The 18,973-nt window shown below is 39.9% G+C and overlaps 1 protein-coding gene across 4 annotated transcripts in view; it reads right to left on the bottom strand.

Annotated features, from left to right (window-relative positions):
- gabrg2 (gamma-aminobutyric acid type A receptor subunit gamma2) overlaps positions 1-17,961 on the bottom strand; it is a 62,440-nt gene extending 44,479 nt beyond the window's left edge. For all 4 annotated transcript variants that reach the window (XM_050040689.1, XM_050040690.1, XM_050040691.1 and 1 more), the window contains exons 1-2: positions 17,396-17,961; positions 6,168-6,307 (exon numbers count right to left, since the gene is read on the bottom strand). In XM_050040689.1, coding sequence (XP_049896646.1) covers positions 6,168-6,307; positions 17,396-17,511 — 256 coding nt within the window. In that variant the 5' untranslated portion in view covers positions 17,512-17,961. The remainder of the gene's footprint in view (positions 1-6,167; positions 6,308-17,395) is intronic.
- Between the last annotated feature and the right edge of the window lie 1,012 nt (positions 17,962-18,973).

Below are 18,973 nucleotides of genomic sequence, written 5' to 3'. Positions count from 1 at the left end.
TGCACTACTAATGAAGACAAATGTAAAAAGAAAAAAAATGATTGTCTCATTTCAATAATGTTTTTTAATCAATTACTGACGTTGTAATTGTCTCGGGTGTTTGTAATTTGGTGTTTGATTGTTCAATAGGTTGTTGCAGCCTGTTGCTAAGTAAAAATATGTTGTAGATCTCATATTGTGAATTTCTGGCTCTGACTATATAATAATAATTAACACTGTGATGCTACCCATTGGCTTGTGAAGTCCTGTTTTGAATCTCGGACATTCTGCCCATCGCAGTCTTAGATTTTTGTATCCAGAGGTGACCATACTTGAACAAGAGGGTAGACTGAGTACACATGGTGAGGCATCGCAGACAACATTAGACAAGCCCTTAGTTACGCATAACTTTTAGCCTTAATAATATGTAAACGGGTTTAAAGTTGTCATGAATGGGGAAATTAGCTATAGAGACCAAAATTGTATTTGTGTTAGGCTGTAAACATGTTTATTTCTGCTGTAAATTTGGACATTTTCATAATGTAGGTCGATGATAATTGCCTCGCTTTTGGAGCCAGCCTCTAGTGGCCATTAGAGGAAGTGCACTTCTCGGCACTTCCACATTGGCTGTAATTTTCAGCCCCGGAGATTGATTCATTTTAGCTAAATTCTAGGCCACTGACATTCAATTCACTCAAGCATATACAGTATTTTACTAAAATATTCTGACTGTATTTGACTGTTTTTATTCTACTCTTTAACATTATCAGAATGTTATCTGTTCTGAGATGCATCAGAAATTGCTGATGAGAGAGAAATCCCTGTCCCTTTGTCTGCAAGGAGACTACACCACAACCTGCAGGGCCAACTTCATTTCTAAACAGGCTTCCAGCCAATGTCAGAGAACCACATGCTTTGTCTGTATTTACGGCCAAAATCCTGACCCATTTAACACAATACGTTTGTCCCCTCTGCAACATCCCATCCATCCTTTTCTCTACCCTTCTATGCTTCAGGCCACTGAGCTCCTCTTGATAGCCAATCAGTTACTGTCTTTTCTCACAGACCCGCTGATGCCTGACGCTCCCACAGAGACGCACTTTTAGGGGTAGAAGTGCCTCGTAAATATTTTGACTTGGTAAGATTTGACAGAAGATTACACTTCCTATCAATAAACATTGCAACATTAGAGCAGCAGTTACATGGAAACTGTCTTCTCTTGAGCCCCTGCATGTCTTTATCTGTCCACTGCCATGCATTACACATCTTAGTGTCTTACTGAGGTGGACAGACAGATGTCAGACAAAGTATGGCTGAGGAAATTGGACAGCTTGGTGTCAAACGGGACACTTATGCTCGGTCACATCCTCTATGTCAGCTTGGATCACTACTGTACGCTTTACTATGTAATGCGTGTGTTTATGGATGAGTGGACGTTATGTTGGAGAGGAGAGTCGGGTTAAGACTTGATGTGGGAGCTGCAGTGAGTACGAGAGATAGACGGAGGGAGTGAGTGCAGGTTTGCATCCATTTTTCATGTCACACAGGCATACATCAATGTGCATTGCACCCCCACCCTTCAACATACACTTTAACATACATGAGCAAAATCATGCACACACACACACACACACACACACAGACACAGGTACACAATGCTCTCAATGAACACTAGATCTCACAGCATTTTCTAAACAATCAAGTATTCCTTTTGTCAGTAAGTGATGAAGACTAGTGCATATTACTGAGCCGACATAATTGAAATTACTGTTACTGAAAATGTGATACAGAGAATATGTAACCCTCGGCTGCTTTATTAGTCAAATCTTACATAAAGATACAGGCATGGTATAAATACAATATTAATAAATAAAAACAAATGTGTCTTATTTCATACCGCCAACTGGAAAAGTGGATGTCTTTCATAAATACGGCAACAGATGCCAAGGAAACATTATTCCAAGATGCCAGTGAACATGAAGTGGTTGTGCTAAGATTTCTAACTCGCTGTCTGAGACGACATAATACATGCCAACACACCCACCACAGGCGTCCTGGTAAAAGGCTGATAGAATTAGCTCATAGACCCTGACCAAATGCAGCATCATGCATTAGCAATCATTTGGACCTGTTAATTAAACTCACTGTTTAATAACGTTCTGTCCTTGTCGTTTCTCTCCTTACTTGTGAATTCTATGAAACAATCTTTTTTTATTTTCTAGTAGGCAATGACCTTGATCAAAGCCAGGGATGCAATATGATTTAAGAATTACAGATTTTTCTCTCTCTCTTAGTGTCTCTGTCCTATTTGCTTCAGTTTTCATACGTACAGTAGACTCCAGGGGCATTAAAATTAAATGAGCATCACAATGGACTTCAAAGGACTTCGGCGATGAATCTAAATCCACAGCTTTTCAGCACTCTGAGGAGTGGAGGAGAATCTTTCCTTTGCCTTGGTATGGTTGGTTGGTTGATTGGTTGGTGGATCAGATGACAGTATAGCCAGCTAATTATAACCCCTCTGTAGCTGTGGAACTTGGCAGCAGCTGGAATACCACCGCTGAGTGAGCGAGATCATAGCGTGTTTGAAGATGATGGTTAAGACGGTGGCAGCCTGCCGCCCAGCTATGCAGCGGCTCTCTGCGCTGAAGCTGCACCTCAAAGCACATCTGAGCTGCTCTTCAATTTATAGCACAAGCCCTCTTCTAGAGTCTTAAGAATAAAGATGCTGGCCTCCATGAAATGCTTCACATTACATGCAGCATTGTACATATACAGAATGTGGAAAGGACATAAAACGGATTTACTCTATGTATCCGTGTTACTCAGCTGCTTTCATCTTGTGCCAACATTTCAGTCAATTCATTAGTCATGCTTTAAAGTTGCATCAGGTCAATCCTTGGCAGTGTTATATCCAGCTTGGTCCACCTGAAATAACTGGCCATGGAGGGGGCAGCTACGCCCCCAGGAACAGCGCCATGCTTTGAAGCCAATTTAGCATAGTGGCCAAACCATGGAGTTACAGGGTCCATCACAGGATGCCACCGGAGCCCAAAATAGACTTATATCGCAAGGTAGATCAGTATATCCACTGTAGATCAGTGGATATATTTTTCAGGAGTCACAACTCCCTAAAAATAACTTGTTTCACTGATGTGATTTCATCCATTGAGTCCAATAACGATTCTCAAGTCTAAAAGAGCCGCATATGATCGCCATTCAAGTCAGCAGAGGGCTAAACTGGAAGCTAGCTGCTTGACGGACAGAAGTCTCTCGTGCACTTGTTCAATGGCCCAATGATGCGGAAGGTCTAGTTAATTTCATACCCTGGAAGTTGAACTTTTTTTGGCCCCATATGCCACTGACAAACATTTTTGGAATGAGCAGGGCTTTGCCTCCAACGCTGTATCCAGTTCTCTTTATACATCCATATACATCCTTATACATCCAGGGATAGCAAGAACCTCTTAGTGTCAGATGTGAAGAAGCAGCTAATTAGGTTGAACTATACTTCCTCCTTAGGTCAACAGAGACAGGAGCAGTGACAAAGTCCGCAGCACATTCCAAAACAGGAGTAATAATTAAAAGCTGGGCAGGTTTGGAGCATCGTAGTAGCTGCCATGTAACCACAACATCCAAATTCCAACCATAGGAACTTTGTCGCATGTTATACCTTTCTGTCTCTCCTGCCTATGTCCAGTCTGCCTACAATGTTCATCTGTCCAATCAGGGCAAAAATACCAAAAAATAGGGAATAATGATAATAAAAATATATAATAAAATAGGCAAGTTTAAATGTTGGTGGCTCCAAGTAGCATGGACACCTAATTAAAACCCAGAAATAATATGAAGTCAGATAAATGAATCTGTTACCTGCCCAGAACATGATTCTACTAACTGAATAAATAAATGAATTGAAAACTGGCTCATCGGTTTGTGATTACTTCATCTGGCAGAGATACAAAAAGGGGTCAATATTTCTTCTTTGGAAGGAGCCCTTTGTTGCTGCTGTTACGGGTGCAGGTTGCATATTTCAGTTGCAGTTTTCCTCTCCCTGTGTGTGTGTACACCAGCACAATACACAACACCTTATTTAGGCAAACAAGACAAATGTAAAGTGCCTCCATTGTAACTCCGTGACATAGACTGATAAGACCGGGGCATTTTGCCAAACTATTTTTGCCATTTGCTGCTTTAAAACAGCACTACCCTGCGCCCTTACAGAGGTTGGAGAGGCATTTCATTGCTAGCATATAGAGTGGTATATCTTTATTATTCTGTAAGGGTCTGTGACAGATTCTGACTTAAACCAGTTTTCCCAGGAATACTGACCCATGAATCAAGTATTCAAGGGTACTGAATATCTCCCTATTCTGCTCTTGCAGATGGACGTGACAGGCTTTAGGATATATGTGCACTTGTGCAGACAAGGGAGCCCTGCCCAGCTGTCTGTCAAAATGAAGGGTGTTAGCTCCTCGTCTACTTCTCACATCAACAAGACGGGGCTTGCAGGACCATGATGGACTGCTATCTTGACCATAACATATGCATGTACATAAACACAAGTATGCACACTTTATAATCAGCCCAGCAGCCTGTCAACACACTGCACAAACACACACATAGAATAGACAAAGGCAAACACACAAGGACACCTTGTACTACCCAGCATGGAGTAATAATGAATTGTGTGCAGCGCATATTAAATCCTCTGTGTTCAATTTCTACAGCCAGTGAATATGCATAGGCCATCCAGCTGCAGCTGGCCTACCATTTTCATTTCATGCCATTAAAAAGTCATTATTTCTTATCATTTCACAATTTGCAGGAGAGATATTCAAATATGTATCAGGTGGCAAGACTAACATTATTACTAGCTCCGACCAGAGGTGAGGAAAGTCTCAAGTAGGTCACAAGTCTTAGCTGTGGAGGCAGAGTTAAGTCCAAGTCTTAAACTTTGTGTTTTGAGTCTTCAGCAGGTCACGGGTCCTCCGAATTTGATGCCATTTTAGTATTTCAAACAGAATAATGGTAGAGTAGATGAAACTATAATAGCAAACTAATCAGGTGTGTCTTGGTATGTTATTCCTGTGACTAGTGTCGGTGATTTGAACATTTTATCAGGTCCAAATCCATTTTTAACAAAACACAACAAAGGTTTTTTTGGCTTCTCGGCAAGTAATTAGCTGCATTATTGTTAACTAGCCCCAGGTGATCTAACCAGCCACTGGCAATGCATCATTTTAAACCTGCAAAACTCAATGGAAAGCTCCTGGTAAATAAGCAAAGACTGCAAAATGGACCTTCCCCTCGTGTTTGTGCCATGTGACCGGCTGCAGCTGCCATATTAATTAAAAATATATGACTGTTGTCAGGAAGAAAAAACTACTTTGTATAACATGATTTTAGGCTTTGGGCTTTGGGAGGATATCAATTGATTCCAAGCCATCAGGCCAGAGTCCAAGTGAAGTAATGTGTCTCTGGTGTTGAAGTCAAATTGCAAGTCTTTGTTTTTATAAAGACAAAAAGTCAACAGATTCCTGACCCACACACTGTTGTTGTGTGAGAAGCCAATTACACCAGCAATGGTGATTTTCGTTCGCTCTCACATCGTCTTCTGCCTGTTGAGGAACATGTCTGACCACAAGGCTGTTTCCTCAGCTCCGTAAGACCTTGTGTTTTTTATTTAAGAAAAAAAAATCTGATAAGTATGTGCACATGAAGTGTCACTAGATGTGTTTTTAGTAGTATCCCCGCAGTTTGCATAAGTGCCTTAAGATGCAATTCCTCTAATTGCTGCTTGATTCTCCCAAAAAAAGGAGAAATATTCCCTTTAATGTATTTCTTAGTGACAATTTTGAGAATCATATTAAAGATTAAAGAGGGGTGTATTTTGGGGCTGATTCGCTTTCATTAACAAGTGTTTCAGGCTTTACACCGTTGCACAAGCACAGATTATCTGCCTTCAGCAAGTGAAAATATGGCAGGCTCCAGGCTCCTTCTAGAAATCAGTGGGTGACATCACACATGCTACATCCCCTATTTTCTACAGTTGATGCGCAAACTGCTTGGATATAAGCATGTATGTCAGTCAATGAGTGCATATATGCAGTTGATTGCACAAATGTGGGTGTACGTCTTTGTGATTCTGCGACTAAACGGATCATCTGTGGAAAATCAGCACCCACCTCCGATGTCAGGTCTGAGTTTATTGTCATATCCGTCTAGTAGGCTGTTTAGGATGTGCGTGACGTCACTCTCGTACACTTTGGGAGTCAGCACCCACGTCTTGTTAGACACCTCATCATCGTCATCAGTCTGGAAGGAGCTGCGGGGAGGAGAGAGAAAATAAATGCATGCAATCAATATTTTTTTTTAAGGAGAGCAAGCAGTGTTTTTCCTTGTGTGCTCTGCTTGCTTTATAAAGACATGTTTGGAGATGAGAGACACAGCCAGAAAGAAACGACTTTTGAATTTCTCAATCAAGGTCAGGAGATGAACTTGGGACCATTTTCAGGGCTTTTCATCACCACGTCATTGCTACTACAGACACACCGAAATATATGTGATTAATCTTCCCTTTCTTTTTTCTTTCTTTGATTTCAGGTAAAATAAATGAGCTGCATCACTGAAAGACACTAATAGGAGATGCAGAAAATAGTGATATAATGTGATTATGTATGGTTTGAATCAAATATGGTACACATTCATGTTCTAGAACATACATTTTCTCAAGTTTTTCATACTGTAAGGTTGTCATTACTCAAATATTCATGTTGTTTTGGTCTACTGCCTGTTAAAATCATGTTATCTTCATTATATACCGGTCTATAATATGTAGGTTTATCCTTGGTGAGATGTCTGAATTCTTAGAGGAATGCCATCTTGTGTATATGTTGTACTAACAAAAGTCTCTTTAAACATGCCTTTTTAGTGTGATTCAGATTAATACTCCGATCAGATATGTTAAAATTATAAGATCATTTAGTGTTTTTAGTAGTATTTCAGGACTAATGTCATTATGCAGTTACAGTAGGGCTTAAACTAACAATTATTTCATTATTGATTACTTGAGTAATCATTTAGTCTAAAAATGTTAATATATATATATATATATAGTTTTTTTTTATTTAACCAGGAAGTCCCATTGAGATTGAACATATCTTTTACAAGAGAGACCTGGCCAAGGTAGCAGCCAATCAAAGCACATTTAAAATGCAACAAATACAACCTATAATACAAAAATCCACAATAAAACAACAACTTTTCAAGCATAGTGGCCTCTCAACAAAAACAAGCACATGTCTCTGTCACCACATTCTTTATGATGCCCTTTAATTCATCGATGGAAATAAGTGTTTCTAATTTTAGATCTTTCTGAAGATTGTTCCATGTCCATGCTGTAGAGTTGGACAATGCAGTTTTCCCCAGATCTGTTAAAACCCACGGTACATTAAAAAGCAACCGCCTGGAGGAGTGTAGCTGGTAACTACAGGAGCTGACACACACAAGGGTGCAGAGGTAGGCCGGACGTTTGCCCAGTATTCCTTTATAGATAAAAATATACCAGTGCTGTTGTCTGTGAATGGTCAATGATGTCCAAACCACCAAATTATGAAGAATGAGCCAAAGCGACATCTTCAAATTGCGTATTTTGTCCAACCAACTGTCCAAAACCTGAAGACTCTTCATTTACAATCATAAATGACAAGGGAAATACTCACATTTGAAAACTATCAACACTAATTGGTATTGTTTTTTTGATTGACTTATCGATTAATTGACTAATCTCTGAAGCTCTACTTTAGACTGCATCACATAACACAGATGAAAAACAAACTGTGTGCTATCTGATGTTTGATGTGAAAATGAGAAGAAAAGGCTGAATGTATTTGCTTTAGATATTTGCATTCCCTGCGTGTCGATGGCATCTCCATTTAATAATCCTACAGTTCTCAGTCTTGTTCGTGCCATAGAACAGTTGGAAGAGATGCAAATATGACAAAAGCACAAAGCAATCATTGCCTGCAAATGGCACAAGGCTCATGCATATATGCTCATCTAAGAGGATATAAAATAGATATATGGAGAGCTTATGGCTGATGGGAATTATGTTGTCACCGAGGAGACGTACCGTCAGATGATTTAGAAGCAGATAACTCATTATCTGAGTTTAACACTTTTTGGTTTATTTTCAATGGGACCGACATCAATGCAAATTAGTGTGCACCACCAATCGAGCAGAGAGCCACTGTCATCTCTGAGACACATAACTCTCTTCCGGTACAGACTTTCTCCCCATCGAGATGTATTAATGTTAAATTAAGTAATGTGGGAAGATAGTCAGCAATTTCGTTAGCATCAGTCATGCAAACCCACCACAGTTTAATCAGCTGATGTTAGCATTAATGTCAAGTAAATTGGATGTAATATTAAACGCCCAACTGGACAGATTCATCATGAATTTCTTCCTCTGTTAAGACTGAAACACAGTCAATAATGGCCACTCTTCCAAAGTGAGACGTTTGACATTTGTTGGCTTTCCCTAAAAAAGCTGCATGGCAAAGGACCAGTGTAGAGACACATTAGATACATTAAGACATTAACTTAAAGTGCTGGATTTTACCACTGCAAAAAGTACCATTTATAGAGAGAAAAACTCAAGATCAAACTTCAGTCTTTCCCCTGCTTTTCAAAATGGCCTTCACTGCACAAATGTAGACAAAAGTAACAATGGCAAACACTCTTAATGTAAAGCCTGGAATTTAAATGACAACCTCCACAATCACCTTCAATAACAGCTAAAGCGCTCCTTCAATTTCCAACTCCGTGAATAAATTGTGAGATGGCAAAGTTGAGGAACTTGACGGCGGAATTGTTTGTCGGATCGTAAATAGGGTTTTTAGGGCCCCCCAAGCTTCTGCGAGAGCCGGAGAAGACAAGCCAATTTTCCTGAGTTTACTTCCTCACCACAGACGTCTCAAACTGAAAGGATAATGATGTCTCAAGAGCCCCCGACCACAAATACCACCGCAGCGGGGCCGTAAATGTTTTTCCTGCTCTCCCACAGACAAGTGTGATCTTGGTAAATTATATGTCTGGAATAAAGGGTTATTCTCTGTTACAATAGATCATTTTTTTCAGGTTTGAGACCTCAAATAGAAGATGGAGGTATGACAATGCATTAGGACGAATAAATGTCAGGAGACTTGATGCTGTCTGCAGTAAGAGGGGAGGTGTGTACTGCCAGAGGGCAGGGGTGATGTGTGCTCTGTGTGTGTGTGTATGTGTGTGTGTGACAAAAAGAGAAGAGCAGACAGACGTTCATGGACGTGACATGTGAATGTAAGTGAAAGAGACTGTCGGCCAGATTTATGTACGTGCATGGGGCACATTTGCGCTGCATCTTTTCATTCAATTTGTGCGAGCATTATCTGTGTGTCATTACTCTGTGATTTACTAAGGCAGCAGTCCATTACGCAATCAGTGTGTGGGGTTGCTTTCCAGATGTGTTATGTGTGTCAAAGATTCCAAAAAGTGCAGTTTGGTGAGGCGATTTTTGTAAGATTACCAACCTAAAAAATAAAAATTGAAAACAAGTCACAAGATAATGTTACGTGATGAAGTAGCAATCTTCCAAAATTCAGCTGAGAAACTGATTTAGGCATCTGATAAAGTTTTAATCTTGACATTACCTCCAAGAAATGTTTGTAAAGTACAACAGTGGAGTCATACTACTGCCAAAAAAATTCAAAAAGCAACAGGGTGACAAAAGTGGTGCCAAACAAAACACGTCTTTTTAAAAAGAAAAAAAAGTCTATCTTGACTAAACATGGAGGAGCAGTGCCTCTATGAATTTTATGTTAAAATTTCAGGTCTGCTCCAATTCTCAGTTCTCTGAATCAGTACTTTAAACGTTTGTTTGCCATATCTACATATTTTATTAAATTAACAGTGGGACTATTCATTCATGTCTTGCCCTCCACTGTTACTGCAGTGTGATTCGTGTTATGCTCTTTAATCTGTTATTTTATTGTACTCTTTTTATATGTGTCCTTTACAGTAATATTTCTTTTTTATACATCCTGACTTTTTTTATATGTTAAGTAAAACACTTTGATTTATAGAGCACCGTTCAACAACAAGGCAGTTCAATTTGCCTTGCCTTGACTTATCAAGAGTGCAATCCATATCTTTGTACCGCAGCAGCTCGGGGAATGTCAACTTTTTGTTTACGACAAAGCCACATCTCCCAGTCCTGTGTTTTAGTTTGTTGTCTTGTTTTTAACCAAACAGTTTTCGATAGATTACATGATAATTAAAATATCTTTTCTCTTATATATATACCAATGTAAATGTGCATGCATGTCTTTGGAGGGAGGTAATTTTCCATGGAAACAAAGCATCAAGGTGATATACATTAGAATGTGCAATCAGCCTCTTGTTTCATATCTCCTGCTATCTGTGCCATCTTCCCTCAATGCATATGTATTAAAGCGAGGCCTTCTCCCCTAATTACATGGAAATTGTGCCTCAGATGACAGAAAACTTGCATAAATAACACAGATTCTTTCAGGCGTGCAACGCATCACAAGCAAGAAAGAGACAAAAGTGACAGATGAGATGAAAGAGAGTGATTCCAAGAAAGAAGGGTTTGGAGATCTGGCCAACAGCACAAAAGGGCAACAGTGAAACAGTTGGGAGCTTTCAGCAAAGCTTTAAGAGAAGAAAAGAGACTTCTGAATGAAATAATAAAGAATCAGAAAAGGTGAGACTGTTTCCATGGTAAAGCACATAGATAGAAGCCCTGATAGCTTTCTCATGTTGGGTGCGAGGAATAATGTTTTGACCAGCACTCTGCCTCAGACTGCATTAAGTGCCATCCATCTCCTCTACAACACTAGTGCCTAAAACATTAAATCTTAATTTTACTCAGGTGGACCATTTTAGATATGCCTTACTGCATGTCATAAAAGATATATCCAGGGAGTATCTGTCCGGCACAGACAGGATAGATGGACAGATGTACAGAGAGAGAGAGATAAGCAGGGCAGATAAGGCTGTAAGAACTTGAAACTTCTCTGCTGTTTTTTAGGTTGCTGCAGTTTCATCATCTATATTCATCTTGCAGAGTATCTCTGTGTATATGGAAATGCTCCAAAGACAAGCAGATCAAAGGAAGAGCCATGTGTTCTCCACTGCAGGCAGATCTGAGGTTTTGCCTACTAATTCGGTACCTGAAGATCCACAGAGAGGTCTGCGCCAGTGTGTGTGTGTGTGTGTATTAGTGTCGAATGTGTGTGCTATTATGTGTTTGTGGGCATATTCGCTTTTGTTTTTCATGCATATGTATGTCCACGGCTGTGTATGTAATGATAGAGCGTACTGGAGTTAAGTGCTGTGTTCACAGCTACTCTCATTGAGGACAATCTGATAGTTTCATATATTCTACCCCTTCACATTTAGCGCCATCATCAAGGAACGCTCTCATCTGTTCCATATGCAGCAGTCAGAGCCTGTCCCTACTATTAAACAGATCTCAATTAAAATCTCATCTCAGGTTTCATGTAAAGCTGCAGAGAACTGCCCCATCCTCTGCAGTTTTACTTATTCATAAGAAGGTCTAAGTAGGGTAATGATAGCAACACCAGCTATTGAAACAGCTATGTGCCTGCCATTAGCATCCACATCAAGTTCCCTTGAGCTATCATCTGTGCGTGGTTTAAATTGCAGCTAATAAAGGAACCAAATCCAATGAACCCTTGTGTTTATTATCAGCCAACATGAAATTGGTCTTGCACCTATGGCAACAACACAACAAACCACTCTTGCACATCAAGTTGCTGCTACAACCCTCCTCCCACAAGCTCTACTGTTCATAAAACAAAATAACACTAATTAACAAACTGTAGTTGTTTAAAGCAGATGGAAATTGTGCTTCTGCTTCATCAGTCAGGCTGTCGATTTGCTGAAATTAACATCTGCAGTTATGGCACTTGCATACCGGACTGTTAACGACCAATCACTTGGCTGATGTTAGCCTGCTCTTCTTAACTGACCTCTGGTCGTGAGCAAGTGTATTTACAGGCTGCACTCAGTCCAATCTAAACCAGCTCACATAGATTAGCTGATACTGGCATGCCGTGTTGACGAGGCATGGCCAATGTGCAGTGTTGCCAATGTTGTGTATCAAGTTAAGGGGCCAATCAGAAATCTCTTGGACTATATCAATGTGTGGTTTGACTTAAAGATGATATAAACAAACCCTTAGCAGCAGCAAGCTAAAATATTAATCAGTAATTAAGATGCTGTCTAACGTCTGGGGATTAAGGAGTTCGTCAAACATGAAGGGAGTGATAGCAGGGTCCAATTCTGTGTGGGGTGAGCTCTCCATTTGCATTTGAATCGCAGTGCTTTTAACTTTTTGGAGTCTCATGCAACATTGGGTGTTTGTTAATAAACTCTTCCATGCATGTAAAAGCAAGCCACACATGGAGGGGAAGAAAACATCAGTGGACTAGTTCTAAGTATCCTCTCTCTACTCTAGTATCTTCATTCACCTGCCATGCACCTGTGTCCTTAAAATAGAATTGCACAAACCCTTTTGGACTTAGGGTAGTAGATCTAAATTTATCCACAGTATCTCTTAGAATAAAGACAGAACTATCAGGGCTGAGGCAGCAGGGATGGCCATAGTGGAAACACTGTAGATAGGACACTCTCTCAGCCCAGAAATAAGCCGTGACCCTGCTTCGGGTTTATTGTGATACTTAATGTGCTGAGTAAATTAACTGCCGTTAATTCACACAACCCTATCTCGGAAATCTAAAATCGCTCTGACCTTAATACCTCATGGGTGATGATTATGAAAGACTCTCTGAACTGTAAGCAAGAGGCAGCTATGGGCTCTGACTGTCGTCTTCTGCTGTCCTGTCACACTGTCTTAATCAGCAAAGGGAAAAGAAAATTGACAGCTGCTTGATATCAACCATATTTTAGGGATTCAGAAACATAAAAACATATGATAGTCATTATGGGATACATGACAGATTGACAGTTTGTCACAGTTATACATCCAGACCCTTTCCGAGTGACAGAAGGCAGATATTGTATGAATATGTGACTGAGTCCAGTGCATTTTAAGTTTCCCATTTCAGCAGATGTACTTTTAAAGGAACTGCACTTACTAATAAACAAGTATAACTGGGATACAGCAAGTGCCAGGCTGGATTGTGGGTTGAATTTATAAAATCGGCATTAATTTTGTTTCTGTTTTCTGTTTTTCTGTTTTGAAGTTTGTCCCACATCATCCACACTAATGACAGCTCAAAAAAATTACTACAAATCTACAACTACAAAAGCTGTGATTATTGTTTATACCATCTTCATTTCATGTATTAGATCCACAGTATATTCTTGCTAGTAAGCTAATTTTATCCAGAATTAACATTGCAGGTCCAGAGGTCTCATTTGAAGCAACTGATGATAGATTTAATTTAACTCACTTTATCATAATTCCTTTTATATGCAATTATGCCAACTGCTGATAGCTGTGTGGGTGTATATGTTGTTGGCAAGGTATCTGCTACTTGTTTAGCAAAACGGCGTTTTTGTTAGGTTGCTGTGGGATGTTCCCCTTACGTCTAAACTACATGGAGCACCATATTGCTTTGGAAACTTACTGGAAACCTGCGTTGTTGGCACTGATACGTGGCACGAGCTATGCATGTTCAACATTAAATATTTAGTTGATGAGGGATAGAGTTAAATTCACAGCGCATAATTTTTACATCTAAGGTGTGATGCTGTTAAAACCTTGAAAGATTTCGAGAAAATATGCAATGCCAAGATGTTTTCAGTACTTTCTATGGAGAGTAGACAGCCAGTATTATCCTGCTGGTTCTACTAGACACTAGTTTTTATTTTCCATAGACTTATGTAAGATGATAAGAAATGCATTTTTCTTTGGCAGAGGAAAATGTCTTGTATCACATTAAATCACATCAGTATAAAAAAACAAAGCCATAGCAAGAAAGCAGAAAATGGAAGACTGTTCAGATTCAGTCAGAATAAACTTCCCGCTAGATCAGAAAACTTTCTGTTACTGCTGTTACACAGGTAAGACCTAGCCTGCTACAGTCTCTGGTACTGAGGAGCTGCTACAACGGCAACTGAAGGTCCATCTTCAGAGCGACTGCTTGTTCTCCTCCCTTTGAATAGTTTACATGGTGAGAGGTAGTGAGGCAGAGGGGCTGTGGGGTGCGCTAGCTTGCTAATTCTTGTTTCATTTGTAGTCTGAAGGAAAGGGACACGCAGCTCTTTGATTACATACAGTGGTGTGAAAAAGTGTTTGCCCCCTTCCTGATTTCTTACTTTTTTGCATGTTTTCCACACTTTTTCACACAGGGCCATGTAGCTTTGGATTTTTTTCTTCCTCATTAATAAAACCCTTCATTTAAAAACTGCATTTTGTGTTTACTTGTGTTATCTTTGACTAATGTTTAAATTTGTTTGATGATCTGAAACATTTAAGTGTGGAAAACATGCAAAAAAGTAAGAAATCAGGAAGGGGGCAAACACTATTTCACACCACTGTATATAAGATTTTACCCATTTAAATACTGAAAAAAATTTTTGATAATGTGGCAGCCACCACAAATAAATCATTGTCTGGGAAAGACTGCACTAGCTTGCTAATTCTTGTTTCATTTGTGGTCTGATGAACAGAGAAAGAACGAAAGGGGCAAGGAGGGGCTGGGCAAATCAATACGCAGCACGCAGCTCTACGATTAAATATGATTTAACCCATTGAAATAGTAAAAAGAAAAAGACAGAAAATAAACATATGGCTGTCAATGTTGATAACGTGGCAGCCACCACAAATAAATCATTGTACGGGAAAGACTGCACTAGCTTGCTACTTCTTGTTTCATTTGTGGTCTGATCAACACAAGATATCAAGCAGCTGTCAATCAATACTCAGCATGCAGCTCCCCTTTTAAATATAATTCAACCCATTTAATCAGTAAAAAACAAAAACATAGAAAATAAATATATGGCAGTCAATGCTGATGATGCGTCAGCCACCACAAATAAGTCAATGTATGGGAAAGACTGCACTAGCTTGATGTGCAGGCAAGCTAGCAAGCTAGCAGTTTAAGATTACTTCAGAAAATTATGTAATTTTTATTCATTATATTGTGTACAGTATGTGCATTTTACTAAGTAGGTATATTTCATATAGCACCTTTCACAGAGCAAAGTTACAAAGTGCTTGACAGAATAAAATTGTTCACAAATGAAACCATAAAAACATTTCTTATGGCCCACTATTTGAAAAAAATAAAAGTTAACAAATTGTGATTAATAGTAATAATGACTCGCAATACATGTAGAATTGCAATACTTAAAAACTGCAATAAATATCGAATTGGCACGCAAGTCATGATAGTATCGAATCAAGATAAAAGCATATCGTCTCAGCCCTTTAATTTACCATAATGCCCCATGTACCAGTGTCCATGTCCATCAAACACATATAGGAGAAATATAAATTAGTATTAAAATATGTTCTTGTACAGTTGTGGTTAGAAACATAAAAACAGGCAATTTAAAAAGATTAATTGTAGTTGGGCCTGAATTTGTGACTATATGATGAATTTCATCTCCCACCTAAAATGCTTGAGGTGAGTAAAAGGAACAGTAAACACCATTTGACATAATAGACGACCCTCACTGTGACACTATAACACTTCCACCTGTCCTGACCACAACACCATGATCCTGGGCCTACATCCTGAGCCTAATTACTGACTGATGGAGCTACATGGTAAGAAATTTGTAACAAAATGTCTTGTACTTACACTTGAGGGTGGATGCTGTGATACCTTTGTGTCAGTAATTGACTGTGCACTGGGGTTAATGTATGGTGATGCAATCAGACATCACTACACATAGTAACTGTCAATGAGTCACAAAGTAGCATAGATTACTGAAAGCATGCTAGAGGCCTTGAAAGATGTCTTATGTAAGAGGTCTCATACATGAATCACAATTGACTCCCAATGCATCTTACCGGGCAAAAGCTGTCTTTTAATTTTAATACAATGCACAGGACTTGTGTATAATGTATTTAAAAAGATAACATATGTTGCTGTCACCAGTTTGAGCCCCAGATATTACCTTTGCAGAAGTGTTTACACACCGAGCTCACATTCGGCCTTGTTATGATTATCCAAAAAGCACTTCACATCTCAATTTCATTATGTTTCAACCACTCATGCACAACTTAAAATCCATAACCTGCCCGTACATCTCAATTCTGGATGCAATTCAATGGGACAAGGTGCAGTGTTTACTCAAGCATATTGCAAGCACTACTTGTGCATACAATTAGAAAATACACAGGCCTGACAACGAAGGCTGGGCAGGGAGCCCTGAGGTTGCGATCACCATGACGGTGATTGAACGTCGTCTGATTTATCTGCCTCCATTTTTCACCCTCCAGCAGCACAAGACGAAAGCGACGCGAGGAGCCTAACCATCCTTCCTCTTGACTTCTCTCATCTTAGTGCACGAGAATAATGTCTTGACAGGGAGGGGGGCAACCAAACAGCTTCTCTCAACAAACTCGAATCTGCACCTCAGTTCAAGCTGAAATGCCTTTCGCCTGTGTGTGCAAGACCAGGATGAGTCCATATGTGTTATCTTTGTCCTTATTGTGCCTTTACTCTCTCTGTGTGATTGTCTGCCATTTTGAAATGTATTTTTTTTTATTTGGAATACATGGGAATACCCTCATCTAGTCCTAAGTTGCCTTTATAATAAAGCATAAAGCTATTCCAGCTCATCCACATCCAACACCTGCCTTCAATAATGAGGCTTTGGCTCTTAGAATAGACTTGATCCTTAAAGACAGCTTTAGCACAGCCTATATGTAGCCTTAGCTTCAAGCAAATTAGCCTGCCACTATGCTATTTCTAACGCTGGGCAGATTGTGTGAGATGCTGCTCTCTGTATAGAAATAGCCGGTGTTAAATCAAATGGTTTCTACAGCCGGATGTTTAAGGCAGTATGTGGCTGTTTGTCGCTTTTGTTTTCTGTGGAAAAATAAACAGTGAAGCCCGAAATCTCCCTGTGATGCGACGCATGTGTCGCTGTGGCTATGTAAAAAAAAAAATATTATCACACTCCCATGTCGAGGCGCAGTTTAAGGTGTGATTTATCCGCTACATGCATTGGTTTTCTACTAAATCTAGATTCCTTCAGCTACATAATAGCTCAGGGTCCCTCTAAAAGCAGGCTTGTGTTGGCTTTACATGGGAGGCACCGCTATATAAATGAAAAAACACGCTCCCCAATAAAGCCGACATGTAATAATGGTTTGGATGGGAAATATGAGGCGGTAATATCTTACCTTGAAGGAAGATTGACGACGATAAACACCCAGAGAAACAGCTTCAGGGGGAGGGAAGCCTTCGCCATTGCTGTCGAGCATTTGGAGGCTAAATTTGGTGGAGCCATCATCACCATCTTCGTTTCCTCTTTATTGCAGATGGACGTGTCCGTCTTATTTACTGTGTTTCCTCTCTACGATACATTACGCACGTTAGCGGGAGCGGGTCTGCAAATCTAGACCCGAGGCGGACGTGCGGTGGTGTGAAATCAGCCAAAACAAAATCGATGCGAGTGGAAAGCTTGATGATTTCGCGTCGCTTTTTTTTTTTTTTTTTTTTTCTGTTCTGTGCGTGTCAGTTGCCCAATCGTCAGCCCTAAACAGGGGCCCTGCAAAAACTGCCGCTGACGGCGAAGCTTCCCCCCCTGTAATATGCTACTCTTAATATCGAGCAGCTGAAAAAAAGAAAAAAAAACACACACTCACACACACACACACAGTGGAGCCTCAGTCTGAATGCAGATTAACACTGGGGTCAGAGAGGAACTGATGCACGTTGCTGCAGCACGGATCAACACATGCGTGGTTTCACCAAGCGGAAGCAGGGCTGCAACTGAGTAAGGGGGGGTGGGGTGGGGGGAGCGTTAGCTTGGTGCTACAACAAAAATGGTGGTTTTATTTTTTTAATTTTTTTTTTGTTGCTGACACTCTGTTGGTGCACACCGCGCGATGCCTGTTAATATATTTGTTAATATGTGAAAATAATACTGTGTGAAGGTGATGATTTATGTCTTGGCAGCTGCCCGATTTGGCAATTGCTGTCAAATAATATGATGCACACTACTTTAAGTCTCACAAAATGAGATCTGAGGTGACACCCCGGGGTCCCTGACAGACTAACAAGGAGCTATACACCACTTTATGTACTGTAAAGTATTGCACTTTTTTGTATCGCCTCCTGAGACCTGAACTTTTGTTTGGTATGCATTTTTAATTCCTCCTAGCTATTTGGGATCAGTAGGACCGGATAAGTATAAAAAACTAAACATTTTCAATGATAATTAAGTCCCAGTGTCTTCAAACGAGACGATAATGAAGTCGTAATGTCTTCATAAGAGCACTTTGTTGCTATATCAAACTCCAAATATTATTAATCATAAATAAACAAGTTTCAACCATAAAATGTGATCAGGTTTTAGATCTTGTCCACTTTTGTGTCAGGATCGTCTGCAGACTGACTTGGCAGAGACGGCTGCCATCTTGTTTTCACATGGATCAGTGTATTGTGCTCTTACTACCACTAAATGGCACATAAAAGTGTCCACGAATGAGGACAACAGGTCTAAGTTCAAAAGAAGTATAAGGTCAAGTAACCCCAAAATATGATGTTGTTACATGAGGACACAGGCTCTCAGGAGGATAGTGCAGACAAGGAAACATTCCTTTAAGTATTACACAAACCACTTCAGGTGAGGCAGTGTGTGTGTGTGTGTTTGTCTGTGTGTCTCCTGATGCCATACAGATCTATTTAGAGTCCAAAATGAGCCGCATGCCTGAGTCAAGTCCTGTCACGCTTTCAGCACCTTGGACAGCTCTATT

Source organism: Epinephelus moara, chromosome 3 (assembly GCF_006386435.1).
Source record: "Epinephelus moara isolate mb chromosome 3, YSFRI_EMoa_1.0, whole genome shotgun sequence".
Lineage (NCBI taxonomy): Eukaryota > Metazoa > Chordata > Actinopteri > Perciformes > Serranidae > Epinephelus > Epinephelus moara.
Note: the sequence above shows the minus strand (reverse complement) of the source record. Positions and strands in the feature narration are given on the sequence as shown.